We start from the raw sequence: 27,455 nt of genomic DNA on the forward strand, positions 1-27,455 counted from the left end.
TTTTCCTTTATTGCTGCTGCTTTCTTACAAGTATTAATTAAAAACAAAAAAGGTGGTCCTTTATATCATAAGTTGATCAGTAGTCTGGCAAGTTGGTAGTCTAGTCTGGTGCTAGTCTTAAACTGTTTCCCATGAAAGATTTTAATAAAACCAAGAAAAAACCCAGTTAGTAATTAAGTCTGTTCTTTCTTTGTTTGCCTTGTAGATACCTTTAGAGATAATTAAGTCTTTAACTGAAAATTTCCATTCAGTTTCTGTTTGTATGGATGGCTGGCCCTTTTAGGCAGTAGAGGTTTTTTTGTGGTGTTGATACAAAACGGTTTTCTTTTAACTGCTGGCATTTTCAGGTAGTTTGGTTAGGGAATGAGTTTCCTTTTTCCCCCCTCTGCCTTTCTCCCTCTATTCTTTTCCCCTGCCTTATTCCCTCTATTCTTTTTCCCCACCTTTTCCCCTCTTTTTCTTTGCTGCCCTTTTCCCACCTTTGTCCTGCCTTTTTCCTCTTTTAAGAAAAAATTTCAGTGAGAGCAGAGACAGTGACTTTGATAAAGGGAATGGCTGAGCTAAGTTCCTTATTCTTCAGCCTTCTCATGATGAAACCTATGTTACTGTAAAATCACTTGAAATTAGCTAGTAGTTTTTCTTTGGAAAAGTAAAAAAAACAGTATCATAGCTTGAAATTATGATACTATAGTGTTACACATTGTGAAAGAAGACTGTCAATAGAAGTGCTAGACCTAACTTTTCAAGTACAGGAAAAGCAAGAACACAGTCTGCACCCAGAAGTGTGTGATATTTTGATTTTTGAACATGTTCTCTTTTGGATCTTTGACTGCAGTGACTTAAGTGATAAAAAGAAAAATTCCAATTTCCTTTCAAATTTTGTAAATATTTTTAATGCTGAAAACTCAGCACTTGTAGCTCATGCTGTATGGTGTGTGTTTTGCCTGGTGATCTCACTGTTACTATAGGTTCAAATCCTTTAAATTTCTCAGAGGAGAGTGCTTTAATGACCATTGCAACTATTCAGAATTTATAGGTATTGTCATACAGTCCTGCTCAGCACTGTCTCAATGATCTGCAATGTGTCTTTATTGCATATGTTTATGAAGAACTTCTGTATAACTTATATTACTTATGTAATATAACTTATGTATTAAAACTTATGTATTACCCCATTTCCTATCATTTCTGGGTTATAGTACAACCTCTACAAATACAGTCGAGGTTGTGCCTCCAAGTCAGTGTTCTGCTGAAGCCCTGGTTGAAACATCTTGTGCAAGGACACGATGAAATAAAGATGTGTTGGTAGTCCTCACAGCCTATCAGTTACTTGTATTGTGGCCAGTGAACAAGAAAGTTCTTCACAATTCAGTAGAAATGAAGTCATATCTGTTAATCTCTTTTTTTTTTTTTTTTTTTTTTTTTTTATACACACTGTAGTTGCATCAAGACCTCTGAGAGTATGTGGTACACATGAGGAAGTATACAGGTAGAAATGCTAGTGCATTTCCACGCATCTGTATTCATTTGGATGATTAGAGTTGAAGTAAACTCAACCCAGCATAGACTAGTCCACTGCTATAGTGCATTTTACTAGTTAATTTCAAACTCTCTTCAAGCATGTGTAAATACTGCCATAGCATCTTATGATTTGATAAACATTTTAGCAAGTCCTTGCTGTTTCCCTTCTTTTAAGATTACTTGCTGCTAGTCATTTTGCCTTTTCCCATTTTCTTGTTCTGGTTTAACACTGTGGAATAAGAAAGCATTAATAAGACGTTACAGAGGCTGCAGCATTTAATTTTTTTTTTTTCCTCTCTTCTATGTCCCAATTAGCTGTTAGTCTATAGTAGTGATCCTGTGTTGTCCTGCATACATGGTATGTTTAAGGGCAGCCCTAAATCAGTTGCGGTGAACCTTATTACTTGTTCTTTCTTCTTGGTTCTTGCAGTTTTCTTTCTTTCCCTATCCTTTTGCTTCTATTGTCAGGCTTGTTTGGAGTCTTGCATTTATTAGCAACGTGGCTGAATATTGACTAATACTTGTTTTCTTGTCAGATGTTCCTGTTAGTGAGTATGAAGTTGGGTTGTATTAGTCTGCTCTTGTCCAGATCAGGCCAACTTATTGTGAGAACCAGGGTTGATAAGCTCTTACTTTTCTCATCCTGCTCATAAGACTAATGACAATTCATTCCCAGACTCCCACGTCTGTTGAGAGCTTATTGGCAAGATAAGGAATTGATGTGTTTTGTCTGATTATTGGATTCACATCTGTTGACAGGTTGGTATTGCTTAATGGGGACATTGGATGATAGCTAGCTGACCACTTCATAAAGAAAAAGATTTGGAGTTACTTAGAGGTTTTTGCGTCCAACTCCAGAGCAACCAGCACTATCTACTAGACTTTTTTCCCCTATCTCAGTTCATTTGTTTTTGAACTTAGCACTTAATTCCTGTGTGGAAGAACATCAAACCATTTAAAATTTCCCATCAACTGTGATCTGACATGATTTTTGCTTGCTTATTTAAGTAAACTGGAATGTCTTTCTTCCCCCCGCGCCCTCCTTTAGTCTCTCCACCATTCTATCCGGTAGCCGGTTTACATGTTTCTCATAATGTTGGCAATTTGTTTGAGCAAGATGGCTCACTACAGTGTCGGTTCCCTCATGTTACCTTAGGAAAGAGGTACTTTGCTTTGGTTGCCTCTGGCCCTATGTGGAACAGAAGCTATGGTTAGCACTGTGTTAGTGTATATGGAAAGCTAACTTAATTACCATTCTCATGGCTTAGTGTTTTGCATCTTTTTTAAAATTTGGTAATTCACATTAGTATCGCCCTTTTTGAGCAAGCCTTGCCCTGCATGGCAGTATTTGATTCCCTTCTCCTCCAAAGTTATGTAGGATTTACACTTTTTTGATGGCTTTTTGTCACTAGGACTTGTCTGGCTGGTATTTTTCTCCATGCCAAATTTTCTTGTGATTCTCTTCATTTATAGCTAGTGCTGACTTCCACAGTCCCCCTGACGTTTATTTATGGCACTTAGCTGTGCTGAGGAATGCTGTTGTTTTATAATGGACTGATTTATCCAGCATTAAATGTGAGGTAACATTTGTGTACAAGAACACTATTACAATTAAAATCTCTTTGGAAGATAATCATGAAGTGCCATTAGTTTTTGATAAACAGTTTACACTCTAGTCATATTCTGTAGTGAGTGTCCTGTTTTATTTGACAAATGAGGTTAGTGTTATAGAACTATGCCTTAAGTAAGCCTTTGATGAAAGAAACAGGAAGTTTGGGAGCATCCTTGTTGCTTCCTAGTTTTCCTCTTGGCCTAAGGAAACCCAACAGAAGTATGTTTCTTCCTATTTTCCCCTTCAGAGCAAGGAAGCTTCACCATTGTCTGTTTCTTTCAAAGTTGGCAGTTGCAGATGACTGATTCAGGTGCAGTCTACAGGAGTCTGTTTATGGGTAGCTTAGTATCATCTTTACTGGTGTAGTTTTGTTGGTGTTAGCAAAAACAGAAGGAGGAACAATTTTGCTTTATTTTGTGGTTTTAAAATGTCAATTAAGTGTGTTCCAGGGCCGACAATGACCAGTCCGCCCTCTCCCCACTCTTTCATTGTCTCTGGCTGACTGTCAGCCATATGAATTGTGCTGGCAGAGATCAACTAGGGTTTTGATACAGGCTTTTGGTTTTATCAGTTTTGATTTTAGCTTCATGTTTACTTTGGTTTTTAAGTGTTTCCAGTATATGTGTAGGTAATTTTAAATTATTTTGGCCTGTGGTAGTATGATTCTGATGGGTTTTCTCATGAGGTCTTTGAAATATGGTAGTATTAACCTAATGAGTAATCTTATTAAAGTTTTAACCTCACTACTTTATGAAGTTGGTATAGAAAACTAAATGTTTCTAAGTTTTTAAGTGGTCATAAAATAAATATTTATCTTTAATTATTGTGGTTTCTAAGTATGTTAAATCTGGTGCAAAATTGAATATACTGGTAAAATAATCTGGCAGCTCAAGTGTATGCTAAGGAAAGTGCCCTGGCAGAAGTCATACCTTCAGTGACAAATTTAGAGTTGTCTGCATGGGGAATATTGCTGCTGTTATTTTAACAGAAAAATACAGTCTGCATAACTTTCTTTGTGCTTCTAAATTTAATTTTTTTTAAGGAGTACTGTTGTTCTTATAAAGATTGAAAACAATAATTTATATATAAGTCTTATATATTATAGTTTAATCCTGTTACCTTGGCAATTGTGTAATATCCTACTGACTTCTCATTGCAGCCGATCAGATGAAGATTCTGGGTCAGCATCACGTTCTGGATCTGGTTCAAGCTCTGGAAGCAGTAGTGATGGAAGCAGCAGCCAGTCAGGCAGCAGTGACTCTGACTCTGGCTCAGAGTCAGGCACTCAGTCAGAATCAGAGTCTGACACATCTAGGGAGAAGAAACAAATTCAGGATAAACTGCCAAAAGTTGATGGCTCTGAGGTAAACAAAACACATAAATGAACCCTTTGTGGGGGAAATAATTATTTAAAAAATCTTTCTGTGTAGTTTTCATTTAAAAAAATAAGAGGTAATGAACTGCTTTTGATTAGATTTTTAACTTGGTTGGGTTAGCGAATGCATGTGCTGAGCTGTCTTAAACATTGGGCTGAGTTGTTCATGGATAAGTACTTGAATTGATGCTTTTAGAATTCTCCCTTTTGTAAGTATTTTAAGTTAAATGCTTACCTAAATTTCACCATGCAGAAACATGCACTAATTTACTGGAACTTAAGGAGGACAAAGAAACACATAATGTTACTTCTGAAATTCTACTTTTACATTGTTTCTTTAATGCTTAGTCTTCTTGTATCAATGAATGATTGTATAAAAATTTCAGGCTTACATGCTGTTGGCTTTCTCTATCAATAAGTCAGCTAAATTCAGGAAACGGTGTTTAGAAATCTCTTAAATCCTGTGCACCAAAATTTCCTGCACTCTCTTGTGTTATATGGACTTAATTGGGGTGGCAGACAATATTTGTGAAAGGTAGTCATATATTAATTACCACAAAAATTGAAAACTGCTAAGTATTCTTTGTTACATTTTTGTTCATGTAGTTCAGTATTGTATGAAACAAAAGCATATCAGCTAAGTGGTCTGAAAGGATTTATCTGCGTCAGTTTAAAAATTTACTGTATAAATTTTTTATTTTAGCAACACTTACACAACCATTGTTAAACGTGCTATAGAAATTGTCCTGGGAATTATTACATAACATTCTCTTCTGCAGAAATCTTACTGCTTTAAAAATCTATCTGATGTTATTATTGCATGCAGTATTTTGTAGTGAATTTTTTTAATTTATAAAATTAAGCACAGTCTTAACAGTGATGCTATTCCGGAAAAGTAACTATGTGGTAAACTGGAGACTTACAGTATGTTTAAATGACTTGTATCTCCATTCCTGTTCAGTTTTGGAAGTCAAGTCCAAGCATACTTGCTGTGCAGAGATCAGCAGTGCTTAAGAAGCAACAACAACAGAAGGCAGCCTCATCGGACAGTGGTTCAGAAGAGGTGAATAACATAACTTAGATTTTTAAAATGTAAACGTGTCTGTCTCGTATGTTAGAATAAAACTACGTAGAGCCAAACGATATTCTCCCAGTGTTTATAAAAGTCTGGTTTTAGAAGTAACATTCAAATAACTGACATTCTTATAAGCAAAAGTAAAAATATCTCTAGTTACTTGTTTTCAAGTGAGTTGTGCCAAAATTATAGAAACCTTGACTATGCGGTATTTTTAGGTACATGTTCTGTAATGTATGGACAAAATATGCAAACCACACAATACTGACTTGTGTTGTATTTTTGGCTTCTTGAATTTTGTGAAGACTGTTAAAAATGCTAAAAGATCTTTTTTCAACTTGTTTCTCTATAAAGGTATCTGGTGTGGCTTACAAAAATTCTATATGGAGTAGAAAACTACATTTTTGCAGATTTTGTGACCATTACTACAAAAGACTTACTGTGTTTAAGAATGACACCTGTATCCCAAGTATTTTAAAACCTAAAACATAGGCTGAAGAAATGTTGACTTTGTGCAGTAAGAACATCTTTTAAGGACACTAGTGACTATAAAATGGAATTTATTTTTAAATGGAATTTTTCTTCATCATCAAAGTTATGCAATGTAGTCACACTCCTTTAGTTCAATTTCTGTTATTTGTGGCTTAGTAGCTCATTAAAACTTAAAACCCAGAATCACCTATCATTAAAACATTAATTTACAGCTGTTGTTCTCTCTTTCTGAAAGATGTTTTTCAGGATAATTTAAACCTAAACTTAATCCTGATGAGATTGTTTTTTCAGGAAAATCTCATTTTTATAAGAGGGTTCTTGGTTTTCCTTTGAGCATAGAGGAAGAAGAAAGATGCTATTCTCAAAATTTTCATAAACTCGTGTTTAAATGTGAAAGAATGTGGAAGGTGAGAAAGCTCCTAAGGGTAGGAGATTTTTATTAGGATTTTATTAGAACCATTGTCTTGATTAACTTGGGGCAGCTTAAACAATGCCTGTTTTTCTGTAGGCACAAAGATTATTTTTTAAGACAGGGTTTTTTTGTGATGCTCTGTAGAGCTGTACTAGTATAATGTATTCATAGATGGCTAAATACAGAAACAATAGCAATCTTTATCTAATTCTGCATTAAGAGCTACACTGTTGGGGATGAATAGCATAAAATATTTATAATACGCCTCTAATTTGGACGTGGAAGCTGATTTATCTTTTTAATGGTAGAAGTACTTCATTCTTTTTGTGATAATAAATTGGTTTTATTTTCTTCACCTTCAGAACTTGTCAAGTAGTCAAGATTCTGTAGATGATTCATCCAGTGAAACCAAGAAGAAAAAACATAGAGAGTAAGATATTTTCATAATATCTCAATTTTTTTTCAGTCACATACGCTCATAATTCATGCTTTGTTTTTTCACGCTTGAAGTTCTGCAATTCCCATTTAATTCATCTTGATCTTGCATTTCCAAATGACTTTTAAAATAAATTCTGAAAGGAACATACTAGTTTCTGAGCAAGAGTCTGTGGTATTGTTCAAAAACATTCATCAATGCTTTTATTTTTAAAATAATCTCTTGCAGATTATTTTTGAGATGAAGGCCCTCCCTAAAAATTCTTGTAGGAATGGCAAACTGCTTAAATAGGTTGTCTCAACAAATTTGTTAGAATCCCTTAATGCTAAATTCTTTTTTTATGTTTTGTTTTCCCTTGGACATGTTTAAAAGCTATTATAGTACTGATAGTAGTGAACTAGCAAAGAATTTTAACTGGAAATTAGCTCCTAAATAATCAAAAAGTTTGTGAAAACGATTATACATTGTCATTGTGGCAGTGAGAGGCAGTGACCTGTGTTTCTTATGAATGGTGTGTAGAAATTGAACTGTTGTATCATTCCTCTTCTCCCAGTTCATGAATCACCTCAGTGTTCAGGGTTGCCAGTATAATATGTTAAAATAAATGGTAGCTGAAAAAAAAGGCAGACACAAAAAAAAGCACTTAACTGTGCAAAACGGTGCTTTCGTGGTAATGGGCTGCTACCCAGTCTTTTGTTACTTAAGAATTTGCTTGCATTTAATGGCATACTCCATTACAAGAAAGATATTTACGTTTAGGAACCCATAACTAAATCATTTCATATATCCAGTGCCTGAATTTATGTCCTGTGGCTCTTCTGAACAAGTATGTTGTTGTCTGACAAGCAAATTAGAGATTTCTCGTATATAACTTGGTACATGATCAAGCCTTAGAGGATGGTACTTTAGATTTGTTTTTTTGTATTTCTAAATAAATACAGGTCATGGATTTCTATTTACTTTTTTATAAAATTTACTGCTTACAGGAAAGTATTGTAATAAGACACTCTGTACTATTGGTCATGTGCCATCTGTACAATAGACACATACATAGATTTGTCTTGAATGACTGAAACAGTGGGAATGTAATTTCCTCCAGGGCCCAATGTCCTGGAAGACAGGAAAACGAGAAGAGAAGGATCAAAGCACTAATTCCTAGGCTTCTTGATTGGAAATTTTAGGAAGAGATTTCTTGGTAATAATAGTTCAGTTTTGAATATTACTACTGCTGTAGCACCTTGGTCCAGTAGACCTAAACCGAATGTTAGTACAAAGATGTAGCAATGTTTCAGTAATATACCAGACTTTTTTTTTTTCCATTTCTTGAAGCTATTAAGTTTAAATTTGTCTGTATAAGGTCAGAATTTGAAGCAAGATACTGTCAGTCATCAGGTACCTCTTTGCCATTGCAAAGTAGATCTTGGGTAAGCATGAACAAGGAGATCCTGCTGCTCAGTCACAAGTGTCTGTCTTGTAGTATCTTGCCTGGTTGTGAGCCACTGGTTTGGGAGCTTAGTGGGAGCTTTTGAGAGCCAGTGCCACTCATAGGTTTCTGCAATTTGGGTTTTTCTGGACGTTTCTCAATTCTGCCTCTGTTTTTTGATTTCCTGTGCCAAAGTTGCTGATTCTTCACACTGGCCACAGGGACCACAGGCATTAGACAATATGGGACTCTTCAGAATATCACATGACAGGGATTTATGATTTGAGCATGTGTAAGTTCTGATAAATATGTATCTCTCCAGCTAGACTTGTTAAGTGCTTTGGTTTCTTAATGTCATGTTAATTCATTTCTTAATGATAAAATTCATATAGAAATCCAGATTTTTGTTTTAATTTGGATTTTAAGACTACCTCTTGATAACAAAAAGCTTAGTCCAACTGCCTTTGAAGCCATTGAGCATTTTTACTTACCTGTTATTCCTTGATGGCAATTTTTTGTATTATTGGCTGAAATAACTGTTACAGGATTTTTATTTCTGTGAAGAATGTAAAAATTACAGCAGATACCCTGTGAATGAAAACCTGATTTAAAAAAAAATAATCACAGTGTAAGTTACTCTTTTTTGTTTTCCAATACTTGTAGTGAAGACTGGCAAATGTCGGGATCAGGGTCAGTATCAGGTACTGGTTTTGATACTGAATCAGAAGAAGATAGGGAGAAAAGCAGTTGTGATGAGAGCGAATCTGACTATGAGCCAAAAAACAAGGTCAAAAGCCGGAAACCTCCAAACAGGTAAGAAATCACACATTTGGATACTCTGGTACTATTTCTAATAAAGAATTGAATATTTACTGCTACTATATGTGAAAATGAAAACATTAATGCTTATTAAAAATCGAATTTTTTCAAGACACAAAAGATGACAGTATACTAATGCTTTCTAGTGAATACCTTTTCCTGTCTTCTGTAACTGAAAGTTGCATTCATGAAACACATGTATTCAGAAAGCAATACAGAAGATTTAGAGTTGAAAATTGTTGTTCTGTTGTACCTTCTTGTCTTCAAGAATTAAACCAAAAGGTGGGAAAAAGAGTTCAGGACTGAAAAAGAGGCAGCTTGATTCATCAGAGGACGAGGAGGAGGAAGAGGAGGATGACGATGATTATGATAAGAGAGGATCTCGTCGCCAGGCAACAGTCAATATTAGTTACAAAGAAGCTGAAGAAACCAAGACAGATTCTGATGATTTGTTAGAAGTTTGTGGAGAAGATGTCCCACAAACTGAAGAAGATGAATTTGAAACTATAGAGAAGTTCATGGATAGTAGAGTTGGCCGAAAAGGAGGTATTTTTTTTTATTTTTTTTTTTTTTTTTTTTTTTTTTTTAGTGTTAAGATCCTGGAGTGCATTGTGGTGCAACTTCAGCCAATGTTCTCAGCTGTAGGTCACCTGTGGGGTTTATAAATGCTAATAATTTTAGGTTACCAAAACATTATCTTGTTTTGTCTGTCTTATTCATATGGATGTTCCTTTTAAAGTCCCTTTTAAGTATTGCAAAGTAAAATGTAGAAGAATTGCATACCTAAGTAGAAAATAAAAATGAAGTGGAAGATAACTCTGTATTGCATAAATGCATACCATATTGTTATGACACTCTTTATACAGTTTAGTGATACTTGGTCAGCATAAAACAGTGGAGTGGAGAAAGCTGACTAGACAGGAGAGCTAACTAGTAACCTGAAGCTTGAAAGATGGTGTTGGCAAGGCTGAACCACTAAGGTTATGATTTCAGTTATTGCTGTACAGATTGTGTCAATACAGTGCAGTGCGTGGGGTGACTACAAAATGCATCTGAAATTTCAGTGGTGCACTTGCATGTGAACTCTGAAAAGTTAGTGAATAGTGGTAGGCATGTCATATTTCCAACAATAATGGGATGCAGTGCCTAGAAGTTCTGTTTACGTGTTTGAGTCTGCAAGTCAGGATTTTAATTATAAAAACACACACAAAAACCCCCTCAAACCCTGAGCCCCTTGCACTTCAGAGCTACCTTTCTCCATTAGCTATGCTCAGTCTTTAAAGTTTCTGACCCATCTTAGGACTTGAACTCTACTTCCTCTCAACTTTCTCCTCCCATGCTGTCCCATATTCTAGTCTGTCCTGCTCCAGTACATAGTGTTACTGCTGTGGTCAAAGCCTTTGAAACTAAGCTTCTTATATTCTTCCTGCCCAGATGATGTTGCTGCTTGTGCTGTCTTTTGCTGTTGCCACTCTCTGTGGCTTTATCTGGCCCCTGCAGCTTGCTGGGCTCATTTCCTTACCTGGCTGTCCTCACAGAAATGAGCCTGTTTCCTGCTGCTAGTATGCTTCAGCTGTGATACAGACTGTTCTTAATTAAAAATTTTCTCAGGTAAGATAACAAAGGCAGAAAAAACATAGTAAAACATATTTAGGAAGAAATAGATTCATAGTATCCCTAGTAGTAGGTTATTGATGTCTCAAGGCTGACCAGGCATAATGTCAGATGTCTTTTGTGTGCTCAGAGATGAGAGCAATGTAACACAAGTCGACAAGCAACATTAGTGGAGCATTCCATGGTGATGATGTTAAACGCTAGGAATGCAAAGAAAGTTCTCATGAGAAAAGATTAGATATTGTAGGTTAGGTGCAGAAGTTTTGGTGTCTTTTTTGATTCTCTTTTGACTGCTTGTGCATGTGTTAACATACCTACATCATAATTCAAATAAGAGTAATAACATGAAACGTGTAGCATACTATTCAAGTATATGCTTATCTAAAAGTATCACTAATTGTTTTCTACAGTACATTTATTACTGGTTAATTTATGACAATGCACACTTAATTAAGGCTTATGATGTGGTTTCTTTCTCAGCCACAGGTGCTGCAACCACCATCTATGCAGTTGAGGCAGATGGTGACCCAAATGCTGGGTTTGAAAAGTCAAAAGAGCCAGGAGAAATACAGTATCTTATTAAATGGAAAGGTTGGTCACACATCCATAACACTTGGGAAACTGAGGAAACACTGAAGCAACAAAATGTTAAAGGAATGAAGAAACTGGACAACTATAAGAAAAAGGATCAGGAAACAAAAAGATGGTGAATATTTTTATGTAGACTTCCATGATACGTATTTCATAATAATGTAGATTTTCTGTTGTGTTTCTGAGACCTGTTACCTGGTTTTGAGGGCATAATATCAAGCGTTTATGCAGCAGAAAGACAAAAGCTTCAAAAGTTAAAGCATTGTGATCATGATCCTGTAAGATAATCCTCTAAACCTGATTTTAATGTATTTCTGTTACAAATGGAGTTTTAACAAGATGGGTAGTGTATAAAAATAAATAAGTTGTACCTTCTACTAATTTTGGTTTTATACTGTGATCAGAGTTCTTCAGGAATCTCTGCAGAGATTAATGTTTTCTTGATGCATTAGCCATTAGTTTGAAGAATTCAGTTTTCTTGGCTCAAACCTGAGATTCAAGCTTTGAGAACAAAACCCTGAAGAATCCATACATTTCGAAGTCACCTTTTCCATTTTATTAGTATGTTTATTATAATCAATGAATACTGGTGGGATTTTTAGCAGCTTATAAAATGGATTTTTGTAGAGTGAGCCACCCTGAATACTGTTTGAAAATACCCTGTAAAGTACACTGCTTATTGTTGAGAATAGATATTCTGTATTAGCAGCATGACTAGTACTACCTGTAGCTGTAGTAGTTGTGTCTCTTGAAAGCATTCTCAGTCATTAATGATGAGGCACCTAGGCCAGATGCAAGAGTTTTGTATTAGGATTTTCTAAACTGTCCCTTCAAAGAATCTCTTTAAGCAACATTCCTGTGATGCTTACATTGAGAGCATTAAGGCTGCCAGATTTTCTTAGTGTTAGAACTATATAGTGTAGTAAGTGTTGTAAATTAATTCCCATTACAGGCTGAAAAATGCTTCTCCAGAAGATGTGGAATATTACAACTGCCAGCAGGAGCTTACAGATGATCTACATAAACAATATCAGATAGTGGAAAGAATAATTGGTATGTTACAAGCTTATGGACAAAAAACAGTGCTGAGAATGCTGTATGTTCACTGCTTTTATGTTGCATTTGTAGTTAAGAAATTTAGAATACAAATATCACTAACATCTTAATCCAAAACAAAACTTCAGGTAAAGAGAAAAGTTGTCATAATGTCTGTGCTATGAAGCTAGCTTATGTTGTCTTATCTAAAATGAGTGTTTCATAAGATGCAGAAGTTAAATGCTGATCAGATACATCTGGTGCATTTCTGCAGCTCATTCAAATCAGAAATCAGCGGCTGGTTATCCAGACTACTATTGTAAATGGCAGGGTCTGCCGTATTCAGAATGTAGCTGGGAAGATGGTGCTCTCATTGCCAAAAAGTTTCAGGCTTGCATTGATGAGTACTTCAGCAGAAATCAATCCAAGACCACTCCCTTTAAGGACTGCAAGGTATGTAATTTGCAGTGGATTTATAATCATTTGTACTGCGTCTGGCTGAAATGCAGTTAATTTTCTTCGTGGCAGCCTGTATGGCCCATGGTTTAGATTTGTGACCTAAACTGTGATGATAATACATTGGTGTTTTGGCTGTTGTTGAACAGTGTTTGCAGTGTCAAGTCCTTTTCTGTTTCTTGCTGTGCCCTCCCAACCATGAGTAGACTCGGAGTGGGCAAGAGACTGCGAGGGAACACAGCCAGTGCAGCTGACCCCAACTGACCAGAGAGATATTCCATGCCACTTAATGTTATGCTTAGCAATAAAACTGGGTGGGCTGAGCAGGGGGTTTAAAGGTGGCTGTTGCTTGGAGACTTGCTGGTTATCAGTCTGTTCATGGGTGACTCTTGTCACTTGTGGGAGCCTTTTTGGTTGTTGGCATTTGTTTTGGTTGGTTGGGGGTTTTTTTCTTTCACCCAGTTAACTATTTATTTTGACTTAAAAATTTCTCTCACTTTCACCCTTTCAGTTCTCTCCCCTGTCCTGCTGGGGTGGGAAGTGAATAAGCAGCTGGGTTGTGGCTTAGCTGCTGGTCAGGTTCAAGCCACCACATCAGTTACAACAGTAAAAATATGGAAAAACTTCTATGAATCTGGAGATAAGATACATATTATGAAATACTTTTTGATGGCTGTTCAGTACAGTAATAATGATACATAGTAATATATATGGAAAATATCACTACTAGGAGTCGCTTTTTATATATACCTGTCCTGTGTTTACTGGCAGAGATGGGTGTGTTTAGTATTGTAATTTATTTTAAATTAGGTACTTAAACTTTGAGTGAGTTAGTGTCACTCCCATTATGAAATTTAAATTGTCAATAGAATTAATTTCAACTTACAAATTGCTTTGTGTTTTTATATGGCCTAGTTCTCATTGATGGATAAAGACTAGACTCAGTACCTACTGCTATTTTTTCTGTAGGAAGACATTCTTATAACTTCAGTCAATAGTAGGACTGATGATCAATTTGTTTTTGACAGGTTCTAAAACAGAGGCCAAGGTTTGTTGCACTGAAGAAACAACCCTCTTACATTGGAGGACATGAAGGTTTAGAGTTAAGAGATTATCAATTAAATGGATTGAACTGGCTTGCACACTCATGGTGCAAGTAAGTATAGTCTGGAATTAGTTTTTCTGTTTGTAAACTGTAAGCATTTGTAAAACTTTGAAACTGATATTTCTGTATATTTTTTTGAAGGTGGAGGGTTTCATTAAGCTCAAAGTAGAGGTCTGAGGGTAGTGGTTTTGCTCAATCAGTAGCAAAGCACATCATTCCATGTCTGTCCTGAGAAAACAGCTAAGCTCTGTTGTTGCTTTGATTTTAATTTCCTATGGGAGTAAGTCATACCTTTAAAAAACAAACGAGCTTAAAACAGTAAAATGAGAAGATCCAAAGCAAACTCTTCTGAAATGTTAACAGTAGTGTTATACTTCTAAAATCAAGACTCATGAGGACTACTTGCAAGGTTTTTTGTTAATTCAATTGAAGTATTGTGTAGAGGGGTTAGAAATTGTTTTTATGGAAATAAATGTCAAGGTTTACAGTTGAAAAATCTCAAAAGCTTGTATGAGTGGGCTTTATGCTCAAAGGATAATTTTACCTAACCCTTCCCCCTCTCTACATCCCCCATCTACTTTTTTTTTTTTTTTTTAGAGGGAATAGCTGTATTCTTGCGGATGAAATGGGTCTGGGTAAAACAATACAAACAATTTCTTTTCTGAACTACCTGTTTCACGAACATCAGTTGTATGGGCCTTTCTTGCTGGTTGTGCCACTTTCTACCTTGACATCTTGGCAAAGAGAGATTCAAACTTGGGCTCCTCAGATGAATGCTGTAGTCTACTTGGGAGATATAACTAGCAGAAATATGGTGAGTATTTCTCTTGCTCATTGGAACAGCTGGTAGGTAAACAAGACTCGCTTCATATGCCTGTCCTCTGCTAACGTCCAGTGTTTTGGCTAGGACTGATCAAATACTTACTGAAATACTATGTGTTTAAGATGCAAATTGAAAGTTTAGATTTTGATCTGATATAAATGTGTGTGACAGAGTTCCTTTCTGCTTAATAGTGAACAGGTTTAAAAATGTAGTCTTCATTTGAAGACATTAACCTGCCATATGATTCTTCAGGTGGATATAATAAGAATAAATGTGTAAGCAAGCCAGTCATAATCTTATTTCCTGAAAGGTTGTTGGTTTGTTCTCTCAATTTGTTTTCTGAATATTAGTAATCTTACTCATTAAAGTAAAAAATGTTTTGTAGAAATTATTTGCTGTTTCTTCAGAAGTTTAAACAAAACACTTCTGGAGTGATCAGACACATTGGAAGTTTATTCTTGTGTTTGTTAATGTGTTGTCCTTTGTTTTGTGTCATTACTGTGTGTCATATTACTGTATGTCATATACATTGCTGCATTTCATTCAACACCACCTTTTTCTTTTGATTCTTTTTGTAGATAAGAACTCATGAATGGATGCATCTGCAGACCAAACGGTTAAAATTTAACATACTTCTAACAACATACGAAATTTTGCTGAAGGATAAGGTAATCATGCTTCTCAGTGAGACAAAAGTAATTTCTCCAGCTTAGAACTCTGTAGACTTGCATGTATTTGGTTTGTGGGTTATTAAATTTATGAAGAGTGTGATACTTTTTGCTTTTGGAAGTATGACAGTGCATGGTTTGAGTTTTTGGGGCTTTTTTTATGTGACTTTCTGTTTTTTTTAAGCACTTCTAGATTTTCTGTATGTGTGGTGAGACTTTCAGCCTTTTTCCATTTTGTTCAGTGGTAACACTTATTTTTCTACAATTTGCTTGGGATTCTCATTACTGTAATAATCTCCTCTCATCTTCAAGAGCTCTACTTCTTTGGAGACCACCATCAAAGAACTGAAAAATAACCCAGTTCCTAGCCCCAAACATGATACAGAACTCTGAAATCCCATATAGTTTTTCTTTGTTATTGTGCTTATAGTAGTTTGTGTACATGTATTCATACTGTCTTTGTAGTGATAACACACAGAGTTATAGTTAATTCTTCTACTAGTATATGGAAATTTTCATGGACAGTCAAGAAGCAGAACATTTTTACTTCATTTTTTTGTACATGCTAAGAAGAAGAGGTTGATAGTGATTTTTTCCTGTCACGTAAAAATTAATGTAGGTCAGACTTTTGGCGTTCTTTTCCTTTTAAACTTAATTTATGCTTTCATGGGATGCTTGTACAGCCTTTCATCGAATCTGGCAAATGTAAAAGCATAGCTAGTACTAAAAACGTATAGCTGTCCATGTTCTGTTAAAATAAACCAAGAAGTGATGGTGTTTATAGCTTGATTATAAAATGTGGGAAATTATGCAGTGTGTTTATTTGTATAATGTTCCCCCCTTCCTCCATTTCTTTAAGTCATTCCTTGGTGGTCTGAATTGGGCATTCATAGGAGTTGACGAAGCTCATCGTTTAAAAAATGACGACTCTCTTCTGTACAAGACTTTAATAGACTTTAAGTCTAATCACCGTCTTCTTATTACTGGAACCCCTCTGCAAAACTCCCTTAAAGAGCTTTGGTCTTTGTTGCACTTCATCATGCCAGAAAAGTAAGGAAGCTTTACATGATTCTTTTTAACATTTTTTTGGTCAAGTTTGTTATTGTGAAGCAGTGTGGTGGTGATTTGAGAAACTAGAGGTAGAGAATTGTACTGAAAGATAATTTTAAGTATTCTGCATGAAGGAGATGCATATATTTTTTCACACTGCTCCTAAAAATTAACACTAGTAGCAGTTGCACTTTTTTCTATTTTAGCAGTCCACAAAAATGATGGATTGATATATGTCAGAACCTGGAAAAGAAGCTTTGTCTTAGTGAAAAAAATAAACACATATTGATTTGATTTGGAGAAATAGAATGGAATCTTTTCTGTGTTAATACTATTTATGAAAACAATTTTGTACCAGGATGACCAATATTGTGTAGTTCAGTCAGCCGTATTTCCCATACAGTTTGATAGAGTAAGCTTCTGTATTGACCTTATTTTGTATTGACCTCTGTTTATACTGAAGATAAATTAGAACTCATGTGTGAGCACACATGTTGCTGTCAGACATCTTGTAAATGCCAAACACCATAGCTCCATTTAGTTTGAGCTATGGATTGTACTGATTTCAGAACCTTACAAGCAAAGCCACGAGTATCCATTCTTCATTTGATCAAAAAATCTAGTTCTAGTCTGTTAGCACAAAATAATTAACTCTTCAGCTAGACAATATAAGCTGCAAAGTGTACATTAAATAGTCTCTTGTTCTCTTGCACACCGTCCAGCCATGCAGCTGCTTTTTCATGCTGCTCTTGATAAATGTAATAATGGAATTTCTTCAACCATCTAGGTGAGTATCCTTGAAGAAAAAAAAAGTTGGATTTCTTCTGGGGAAGTTAAAATTTGTAATTTTTTATATATTTTTTTGAAAAATTCCATTCTTATATTTATAGGCAGAGGGTTTTTTAATTTCTTGTGAGATGAAAATTCAGAAATTGGATAAATTAAACAGAAGGGAGTAAGGAAGAAATCCAAATGTGTGTGTGTCTTCTGGTATATATGTTCCATGTTTGTGTTATCTATCCTCTTGAATTTTGCTTCTTCAGGTCATTCACAGTATGTCACTGTTCTGTGTTCATTTACTCTTATGTTTAAGGTTTTCCTCCTGGGAAGATTTTGAAGAGGAGCATGGAAAAGGGAGAGAGTATGGTTATGCAAGTCTTCACAAAGAACTTGAACCATTTCTGCTGAGAAGAGTTAAAAAAGATGTAGAAAAGTCTTTACCTGCCAAAGTTGAGCAAATTCTGAGGATGGAAATGAGTGCACTGCAGAAGCAATATTACAAGTAAGTAATAACACTTCAAGTTGTGCTGTTTCAGTGATAGATCTATATGCAGTTTACTGAAGTACAGTTTTTATAATGCAGTTTGAACTTGAGACTTCTAGGGTTTCACAACAGTAAAATCCTATAAAGCAATGGCTCAAGAATTACACTGGTCTAACGTCTATTTGTGTAGCTTATTTTGTTTGGCACGTTTGGTACAACATTTTGGGAGCTGCTTTTTTTCTTTAGCTTGTTGATATTTAGAATCTTACATCTGTCTTACTTAAAAGATTACATCTGTCTTGCTTCCACATATGGTTAGAAATTACTTACATTGGTCATCTTATATCATAGGTGGATTTTAACCAGGAATTATAAAGCCCTCAGTAAAGGTTCAAAAGGCAGTACATCAGGCTTTTTGAACATCATGATGGAACTCAAGAAGTGTTGTAACCATTGCTACCTCATTAAACCACCAGATGATAATGAGTTCTATAATAAGCAAGAGGCCTTACAGGTAATACCACTTTTTAATCTAAAAAAAAAAAAGTTTTGCTTTACATCTATAATATTCACATAGTTTTATAGTGCTCAGGTAGTTTATTGTATAATAAGAAAAAACAGGTTCGCTGGAAAATGTGCATCCTGGGTTTTACATGTAAGAGAATTTGATTTTTTGCTTCTAATTGGAACTGAATAATTGACTGATAATTGACTAAATAAAATATCTCTGATTTTAATTACAATCAAAGAAAATAGTTTGAAACAGACTGTGTATTTTCACACACAATAGACTTAAGACCTATTTTAAACCTAAGTGAGATAAAGCCAAGCAGGTGAATGTAATGTGAGTGGAAATGCATGACTGGCAGTGCTACACAGTCAGTCTGTGTGACAGCAGAAGGTGATCTGCAGAATGCTTTTAAACCTTTTTTATAATCAAATACTGTTCTCTGTGTGCCTGCAAACAATCAGAGTGAAAGGGAAAGAAAGTAACAAGCATCAAAAACTTCTGATTTTGTTACTGTTGTAACAGATGGAAACAATTATCATTACAACCAAAGATGGTATGTTGTTTTACTTAAGGTTAACTAATACTTGTACCAAAACTGTTGAAGGGCACAGCAACAGATAAGATTGCTGTTGCTGATGCAGTTTATACCAACACAAATACTTCTAAAGATGATTTTTTTCCTGTCAGCTTTTAAGTTGATAATTTAAATACCTTCCCAAAGCTACTTGTTTGTTCAGTGACAAATACCCTCCTCTCTTCTGGCATAAAAAATAAAGGCACCTAATGCGGAATGCTTAATTTTGTAAGAATCTATCCCAATCATCTTCACCTAGAGACCTAATTTTTTCAACATTACATTTCACATAGGCTTGAGTTTCTGTTCTAGTTATTCCCAGTGGAGCTGAGACGGCTTAACAGGCTTTAGGTAGTTTACAGCATTAGGCACCACAAACAAGGTGCTCCTCACTTTATCTTGCCTGAGGAACTTGATTGATAGGCTTTGTTTAAAATTGCTTAGATGGTTAAGCAGCAATACCTAGTTTTTTTTCAGAAGTTGGGAAGTGAAGAGAAAGTAGTACTAAGACAGGGGTTTCTTTTCTCCATCTTATATTGGTTACAAAATTTTATTTTCTACTTGGCAGAAAAGAACTTGGGCCTACATCATAACTGTTTAAATTTTTAAGTTCATATATTTACTTCATATTTTGATGAGATGTGATTCACTTTGAGAGCGAATGGAACAGTGCATTTCCTTTAAAAATATGAGTTAGTAATCGTGTTGATTTCAGTTAGAATCCACTAAACAGAAATCAGAGTAAACTTCTGTGTCAGTTAATGCTGCATACTATTTATGAAAAAATTTATATAGCAGTATTGTCTTATGGTCATACGAATTTGGTGCGTTGGTTTGTGGTTTTTTTAGTTCTAGGAGACTATATATTGTATACACTTTTTAAAATATAAAATTCTTAAGGAACGTCAGAGGGTTTTTTTTTTTTCCTTCCCACATCAATAGAAGGAAAAGAAAACTTCAAATGAATGTCTAACCAACTGTAGTCTGTACTAGTGTTGAGATGAATTTATTTTGTAATATGCATTTTTTTCCATTTGTAGCATTTAATACGTAGCAGCGGGAAGCTAATCCTTCTTGACAAGCTACTGATTCGTCTGCGAGAACGTGGCAACAGAGTTCTGATTTTCTCACAGATGGTGAGAATGCTGGACATCCTAGCAGAATATCTGAAGTATCGTCAGTTTCCTTTTCAGGTAAGAATCTTGGTGGTAGTAGCCGAGAAACTTTGATCTTGAATATGACAAAAACCACTTCTTTACTCTGAAGGTGACAGAGCACTGGAACAAGTTGTCCAGAGGTTATGGAATCTCCATCCTCTGAGACATTCAAAAGTCACCTGGTGATGATCTTGGACAACCTGTTTTAGCTGTCCATGCCTGAGTAGGGGAGTTAGATGAGATGACCTCCAGAGGTCCTTCCCAACCTCAACCATTTTGTCATTATGTGGTCTTTACCACTTTGCTTAAGAAAAGATACAAGAAAATGTGTTCTTTTTCTAGAAAGAGTGGCGATTGCTATATGCTATATAGATAGTATTTTGAAATGAAACATGAGAGATTATGTGAAGTGTTGCATTACTTTTTCTTCACATAACAGTTTTGGCAGTTGGGAATTCAGGTTGCTCAGATTTTTAATATAGTATAAGAATTACTCTTTAACTGTAGTATCAATCTCTTCAGAGACTTGACGGATCAATAAAAGGGGAATTGAGGAAACAAGCACTGGATCATTTTAATGCAGAAGGATCAGAGGTATGGTTTTTTTTGTAAGGAATCTGTTTTATTTTTTTTCAAGAAATATAAATAAACATTGCATAAAAAATGAAGTCTGAGAAAAGGGAGGAATATATCAGTAAGGTGGAAAATTCATTCTTATTGCCTAGACTATAAGATTTGCATCTGGTTTTTTTTTTCCCTAAGAAGGGATTAAGTAGAAAACACATAACTTACGAAAGTGGTGTTTAATCAGTTGTGTAGCTATAATTTTTTTCTGAAGCTCTTTATCAAAATAATTTAATTACTATATAAATGCTGTAGAAATTTAACTTCTATTGCTGTGTAAAACTTAACCCAACAATGTTTACAAGACCATTGAACTTACACAAGCAGCATCAAAAACATCCTTTGGCATTGGGCAGAACTAATTTGTGTATATCCTTGCATGAACAACCATCTTCAGTTTCAAATCTGTCTTCTGTTGTCTTCATCTGTTGCCACCTACTTACATGCCCTGGAAGAAATAGCAAAGAACTGGTTTCTAGCCATTCTTTGTGAACATCATGATGCATATGTACATGAATATTCACACCTGTGAATATGTAGGTATCTGTTACAGATTTTTTCTTTTCTGAGTTTGAAGTTTTGTAGCTTATTTAGCATTCCTGATATGGAAGCCATCCCATACCTTAAATCATTTTAAATCTTTTGTCCTGCACTGGTAGATGTGGGGGAGGGGAGGTTGTTTTGCTTAGGTTGGTTTTCTTTAAGTCAGTAATTGAAGCACAGCATTTGTCAGTTGCTTATGAGCTTTGTTTCTGCTATTATGGAGGGAGAATGACTTAAGTCCAATAATGTAAACTTCAGATATTTGTTAAATACAGTAGTTAATTCTGTTTAAAATTTCTAGTGTTTCTGAAATCTCTGCAGTTTTTTGAAATGAGGACGAATTTAAACTTCAAGCATTTCAAAAAGGAAGGAAAACTGCATTTGTGCAGCAACAAAATTTTGTTCTCAGTTTTATTTCTTTCATAAAAATTCAGAACATTCTGTATGATTTTGGGCTGTTATTGACCTAAGGGCTACATGGGAATTTCTAAGACAATTCTCTGGAGTCATTCCTGAGTGTAATGGTTTGATATTTCATGTAACTGTACTGAAAATTGGGAATTTTTTTTAGCCTGTTTACTTTGAATTTCATAAGGTGTTCTGCAGGTCTTTGTAGTTGTATCCGAATGAATAATACTCTATCATCTACAGACTTTTCTACCTCATTGCTTATCCCATTTTCTTACTGTTCATGAGTATGTTGAACAGCATTGAACCTGGCAGAAGGCTTTTCATTTCTGTCTCCTTAACTGGTTAACTGTGGGCTCAAGGATCTTCCCTGCTCTGTCATGCCTGCTTAGTATTTCAGGGCTTAGGACAGGCGGTATGGGAGAGGGACTTTGTAGCATACAAAGCTTTAATGGTAAGGTTTTTGTGGTTTTGGCCATGCTTTTGTTTGGTATTTTTTGGTCAGTGATCATCATCTGGGATGCTGCTTCCTTTAAACTTTTGAGAAGTAAGTAAGTGAAGCTGATGGAGCAGCTCATCCTAAACACCATCATGCAACACATGAGGGACAACCAGATGCTCAGGCCCAGCCAGCATGGGTTTATGAAAGGCAGGTCCTGCCTGACAAACCTGATCTCCTTCAATAACAGAGTGACCTGCTTATTGGATGAGGGAAAGGCTGTGGATGTAATTTACCTTGACTTTAGCAAGGCCTTTGACACCGTTTCCCACAGCATTCTCCTGGCAAAAATGGCTGCTCGAGGTTTGGACAATCGGACACTTTGCTGTGTAAAAAACTGGCTGGACAACAGGGGCCCAGAGAGTTGTGGTGAATGGAGTTAAATCCGGCTGGCGGCTGGTCACGAGTGGTGTCCCCCAGGGCTCCGTTTTGAAGCCACTCCTGTTTAACATCTTCATTGATGATCTGGATGAGGGGATCGAGGGGACCCTCAGTAAGTTTGCAGACAACACCAAGTTGGGTGGGAGTATTGATCTGCTCGAGGGTAGGGAGGCTCTGCAGAGAGACCTGGACAGGCTGGAGCCATGGGCTGAGGCCAACTGGAGGAGTTTCAATAAGGCCAAATGCCAGGGGCTACCCTTGGGCCACAACAACCCCCAGCAGTGCTACAGGCCTGGGGAGAAGTGGCTGGAGAGCTGCCAGTCAGAGAGGGGCCTGGGGGTGGGGGTGGGGGGTGGGTGTTGATTGATAGCCGGCTGAACAGGAGCCAGCAGTGTGCCCAGGTGGCCAAGAAGGCCAATGGCATCCTGGCTTGTGTCAGGATTAGTGTGGCCAGCAGGGACAGGGACGGGATCTTGCCCCTGTACTTGGCGCTGGTGAAGCCACACCTTGATTACTGTGTTCAGTTTTGGGCCCCTCACTACAAAAAGGACATAGAGTTACTCAGACATGTCCAGAGAAGGGCTACAAAGCTGGTGAAGGGTATGGAGCACATCCTATGAGGAGTGGCTGAGGGAACTGGGATTTAGTCTGGAGAAGAGGAGGCTGAGGGGAGACCTTATCACCCTCTACAGCTACCTGAAAGGAAGCTGCAGAGAGCTGGGTTTGAGCCTCTTTAGCCTAGTAGAAAGCTACAGGACAAGAGGGAATGGCCTCAAGTTGCACCAGGGAAAGTTTAGACTAGATATTAGGAAGTATTTCTCTACAGAATGGGTTGTTGGGCATTGGAATGGGCTGCCCAGGGAGGTGGTGGAGTCCCCATCCTGGAGGTGTTCAAGAGTAGGGTTGATTTAGAGCTTAAGGATATGCTGTAAGTGGGAACTGTGCTAGGCGAACGGTTGGACTAGATGATCTCTAGGGTCCTTTCCAACCTAGATGATTCTGTGATTCTGTGAACTGTTTGTGAAATAAATTGATATCAGTATTTGCATTATACTTAAAGAAGCTTTAACTGTAGAATAGTATGGAATTGCTATTACATGATTTTGTAATATGCTCCATGGACTGCACAAATAAGTATCTTATTGGTTCCTTTAAGAATATTACAACTATAAAACTTATTTATTTTGATTTCAGGACTTCTGCTTTTTACTGTCTACCAGAGCTGGAGGATTAGGTATCAACTTGGCATCTGCTGACACTGTAGTTATATTTGATTCTGACTGGAATCCACAGAACGATCTTCAAGCACAGGCTAGAGCGCATAGGATTGGACAGAAGAAACAGGTATGCACATTCAACTTTAAGCTTCAGACCCAAAGGAGGGTTCTGTACAGTAGTACAATTTGGTCTTCATGTATTTTTGAGACTAACTAATACTTGCTGTATTTGTCAAAAAATGTTAGTAAAGCTCATTTAACCGTTTTTTAAAAAAATCTCCCTATATGGAGAGATAATATGATAGCTGTGGTATATGGATGGAAGAGGGAGAAGAGTTGTAGGCTTGTCTGCCTCACATTCATTGGCATCATGTTATTCTATTAAGTAGCTTCTGTTTCAGTCACATCCCCCTTGCTTAAATATTTCTTAGTTCTCTTCGGGTTTCTTTCTTGCAGAAGACATCATAAAAATATGATAGTTTTGCCTGTGGCAATGTTTATGCCAAATCACTGAAGTTTAAAAAAGACAGGTCTAAGAGTTTATTTCTCTGTTTTTTTAAAAAAAGCCCACATATAAAGACTGTGATAAGATGATTGATCTAGTATTTCGTATTTGAAACTAGTCAATAAATTCAGAAGATATGTAGTGAAGACTGAGATTTCTCCTTGTATGCTTACTTTTAAAAAAAATCTACACAGGTTAATATTTATCGGCTAGTTACAAAAGGATCAGTAGAAGAAGATATTCTTGAAAGAGCCAAGAAAAAGATGGTGTTAGATCACTTAGTAATTCAGAGAATGGACACTACAGGGAAAACTGTACTACATACAGGCTCTACTCCTTCAAGGTATATTTGTATTTATTTCCATACCAGTTTATCCTTAACTATATTTGACAAGTAAAAATGTAAGTTATTTCAGTTGACTAACAAAAGGCAAAATAAGTTTAAATAAGTAAAGATGCAAAGTATATTGTCTTTGTAAATTTTTATTTGCGTGTTAAATGTATATTTAAAATACATATATATAGTTTTTATTTATCAGTAATAAGAAAGCTTAATTGACTCGTGGTTATAGAGAACTTTTTCAGGTTAGTAAGATAAAGTTTTTCATGAGATATCCTTTATTTCAGCTCAACACCTTTTAATAAGGAGGAGTTATCAGCAATTCTCAAGTTTGGTGCTGAGGAACTTTTTAAAGAAGCTGAAGGGGAAGAACAGGAGCCTCAGGCAAGTAGTGTTTCTGGACTAAATAAGTAAAACAACAAGCAATACGTATGAGTTATTTCACTGTAAAGAGAAACTACTTCTTCTTTAGGAAATGGATATAGATGAAATCTTGAAGAGAGCTGAAACTCGGGAAAACGAGCCAGGTCCATTAACTGTAGGAGATGAGTTGCTTTCACAGTTCAAGGTACTGCTCTGTTCCCTCCCTCCTGCCATAATTACACTTTCCTGTATAAATGATACTATTTTTCTTTTGTGTACCTATCTGTCTGTTCATTCTTATGAAATAGATGCCTCAGTAAGTCAACTTTGTATCTCTTTCTAATAAAATGTCTTTTCAAATATACAGAATACCTACCATCAGTATAAACATTTAAAAATACATGTTGTATTTTGCTAATAAAATATTTATGAATGTGTTAATGATTAGAATTCTTGGCAGCTGTGTTATTGAATGCAAAATACAAAGTTTGCATTTCTTAGTTGATAACTTCTGGAAATAGCCTTTGGCCCTGAAATAAACTTGAATGACAGGTATTTTAAGTGTTGCCAGTTAAACATAGTATAATCTGGGTGGAAAGACAATGCAGAGCATGATGTATTTGTTTAGATCAGCAGATTATTAACGAGCTCTCCTGCTCATTGTTCATTTGCAATGTATTTTGATTTCTGCACTCAGTGTTTGGTTACTTTTATACTATTAGAGGTTCACGTTAACTCAGGCAATCAAATGTTGTTAGCCCTTTTTGAAGGAAGTTAAACAATGATCATATACTTGTCAGGAAGATGTTTAAGATTCTTATCTTTTCTCAGCCCATATTTCATGGAGTCTGTGTCTGTTTCATAAATGAATAAAAATGCATTAGAGGCACTGTTTCATGAAGCATTTTGTATGTATAAATTTTACATAATAGCGTACATATAAATACATAAAATATATAAATGCATAAAATAAGTCATCTAGACCTTTGTTTTCCTATAATATTAGTTTCTCAGTCTTTCAAATAAGTCACGTATTGCTTTGATGAAAACATGCATTCTGATATACAAGGTGGCCAACTTTTCCAATATGGATGAAGATGACATTGAATTAGAACCAGAAAGAAATTCAAGAAATTGGGAAGAAATCATTCCAGAAGTCCAGCGACGAAGAATAGAAGAGGAGGAAAGACAAAAAGAACTTGAAGAAATATACATGCTCCCAAGGATGAGAAACTGTGCAAAACAGGTGTCTCTTGGTTGTGACTTGTACTTTTACATTGCTGTTGGTTTAGTCTGTTTGCTGGGGATTGTTGTTGGGTTTTGGTTTGGTTTTTTTTTCCTTTTCTGAATGCGTATTTTTGACAAGCTAGGTAAAACTTTACTTATATTTGTTGATCACATAGCTTTGAACTACTTATTCTGAAATTACAGATCAGCTTTAATGGAAGTGAAGGGAGACGCAGTAGGAGCAGAAGATACTCTGGATCTGATAGTGACTCCATCTCAGAAAGAAAACGGCCAAAAAAACGTGGAAGACCACGAACTATACCTCGAGAAAATATTAAAGGATTTAGTGATGCAGAGATCAGGCGGTAAGATATGGGGGCACATGCATATTTAAAGAGACAAGACAATTTAAAAATTGTTATTATTATAGAGATTGAAAGTACAGAGGGCACTTATTTCTTTTTATTTTTCCTGAATTTACTTGAAATTTTTTAATTCTAGGCATTAAATGTTTTGCTTTATGTACTTTGTGGTGAACTGTCATGATAAGAATTTGAACCTATTCTAATGAGGGATAAAATTAGGTTTGAAAAATACTCCTTTTTTAAATTAATTCCTGGAACCCATGAAGACAGTGACTTCAAAACCCAGCTGTCATAGTGGATAAAGTTTTCTTTTAACATACAAGCAAAATAATCTGCTTCGCATCATTTTATCTAAAAACTGCAGTGCTGAAACAATATTTAAATCTTTTTGGTGACACCTTCAAAAATTTGAGTGTATTTTGCTTTTAAATTTATTGACACTGTAATTGAGTTAATCATATATCATGCTTGTTTAAACTAAAAAAATGCAAAATTCTGTTTGAATCTTGTAAAACAGGTCCCTTCAATATTTGGTGCTAAAATACTTTTTTGGTAGGAGGACAAATTTTTTTCGTTTGCATTTTTGGGTTTGTGAATTGCTACTTTGTTTTTCTCTAAAGCGCAGTAAAAGTTTTAAAATCTTCTTGATTAGAAAAAGTAACTAAAGATCCTTTTTGCCTTTCCATTTAATCTAACAACACAGTGAATGATATTTTTTCAAAGCTATTCTTGTGTTTGCTCTAGCAATTTGAGGCCTTGATTGTTGAGGAAATTTTTTTTTTTTTTTTTAATTTTATTTCACTTCCTTTCTGTCCCAGGTATCTTCAGTTTCTTTCCATCACTTACACGTTCCCACAGACAGTATCTTTCATGTAATATTTTCCAAAGTCCTCAAACTTGCAGATTGCTCCTTCTACTATTTAAGACATAACATAATGTCTGAATCCCTATTCACTGTAAATCTACATTA

The 27,455-nt window shown here is 35.7% G+C and overlaps 1 protein-coding gene across 2 annotated transcripts in view; it reads left to right on the top strand.

The window, feature by feature from the left end:
- Window positions 1–27,455, top strand: part of CHD1 (chromodomain helicase DNA binding protein 1) — a 56,795-nt gene that overhangs the window by 13,230 nt on the left and 16,110 nt on the right. For both annotated transcript variants that reach the window (XM_074931187.1, XM_074931188.1), the window contains exons 3-24: window positions 4,293–4,497; window positions 5,470–5,571; window positions 6,850–6,917; window positions 9,010–9,159; window positions 9,434–9,711; window positions 11,260–11,485; window positions 12,323–12,423; window positions 12,680–12,858; window positions 13,890–14,017; window positions 14,564–14,780; window positions 15,368–15,457; window positions 16,317–16,507; window positions 17,601–17,789; window positions 18,123–18,285; window positions 19,897–20,049; window positions 20,536–20,607; window positions 23,663–23,812; window positions 24,385–24,533; window positions 24,818–24,914; window positions 25,003–25,098; window positions 25,963–26,139; window positions 26,325–26,485. In XM_074931187.1, coding sequence (XP_074787288.1) covers window positions 4,293–4,497; window positions 5,470–5,571; window positions 6,850–6,917; window positions 9,010–9,159; window positions 9,434–9,711; window positions 11,260–11,485; window positions 12,323–12,423; window positions 12,680–12,858; window positions 13,890–14,017; window positions 14,564–14,780; window positions 15,368–15,457; window positions 16,317–16,507; window positions 17,601–17,789; window positions 18,123–18,285; window positions 19,897–20,049; window positions 20,536–20,607; window positions 23,663–23,812; window positions 24,385–24,533; window positions 24,818–24,914; window positions 25,003–25,098; window positions 25,963–26,139; window positions 26,325–26,485 — 3,342 coding nt within the window. The remainder of the gene's footprint in view (window positions 1–4,292; window positions 4,498–5,469; window positions 5,572–6,849; window positions 6,918–9,009; window positions 9,160–9,433; window positions 9,712–11,259; window positions 11,486–12,322; window positions 12,424–12,679; window positions 12,859–13,889; window positions 14,018–14,563; window positions 14,781–15,367; window positions 15,458–16,316; window positions 16,508–17,600; window positions 17,790–18,122; window positions 18,286–19,896; window positions 20,050–20,535; window positions 20,608–23,662; window positions 23,813–24,384; window positions 24,534–24,817; window positions 24,915–25,002; window positions 25,099–25,962; window positions 26,140–26,324; window positions 26,486–27,455) is intronic.

This window comes from Athene noctua, chromosome Z, assembly GCF_965140245.1.
Source record: "Athene noctua chromosome Z, bAthNoc1.hap1.1, whole genome shotgun sequence".
Classification (NCBI taxonomy): Eukaryota; Metazoa; Chordata; class Aves; order Strigiformes; family Strigidae; genus Athene; species Athene noctua.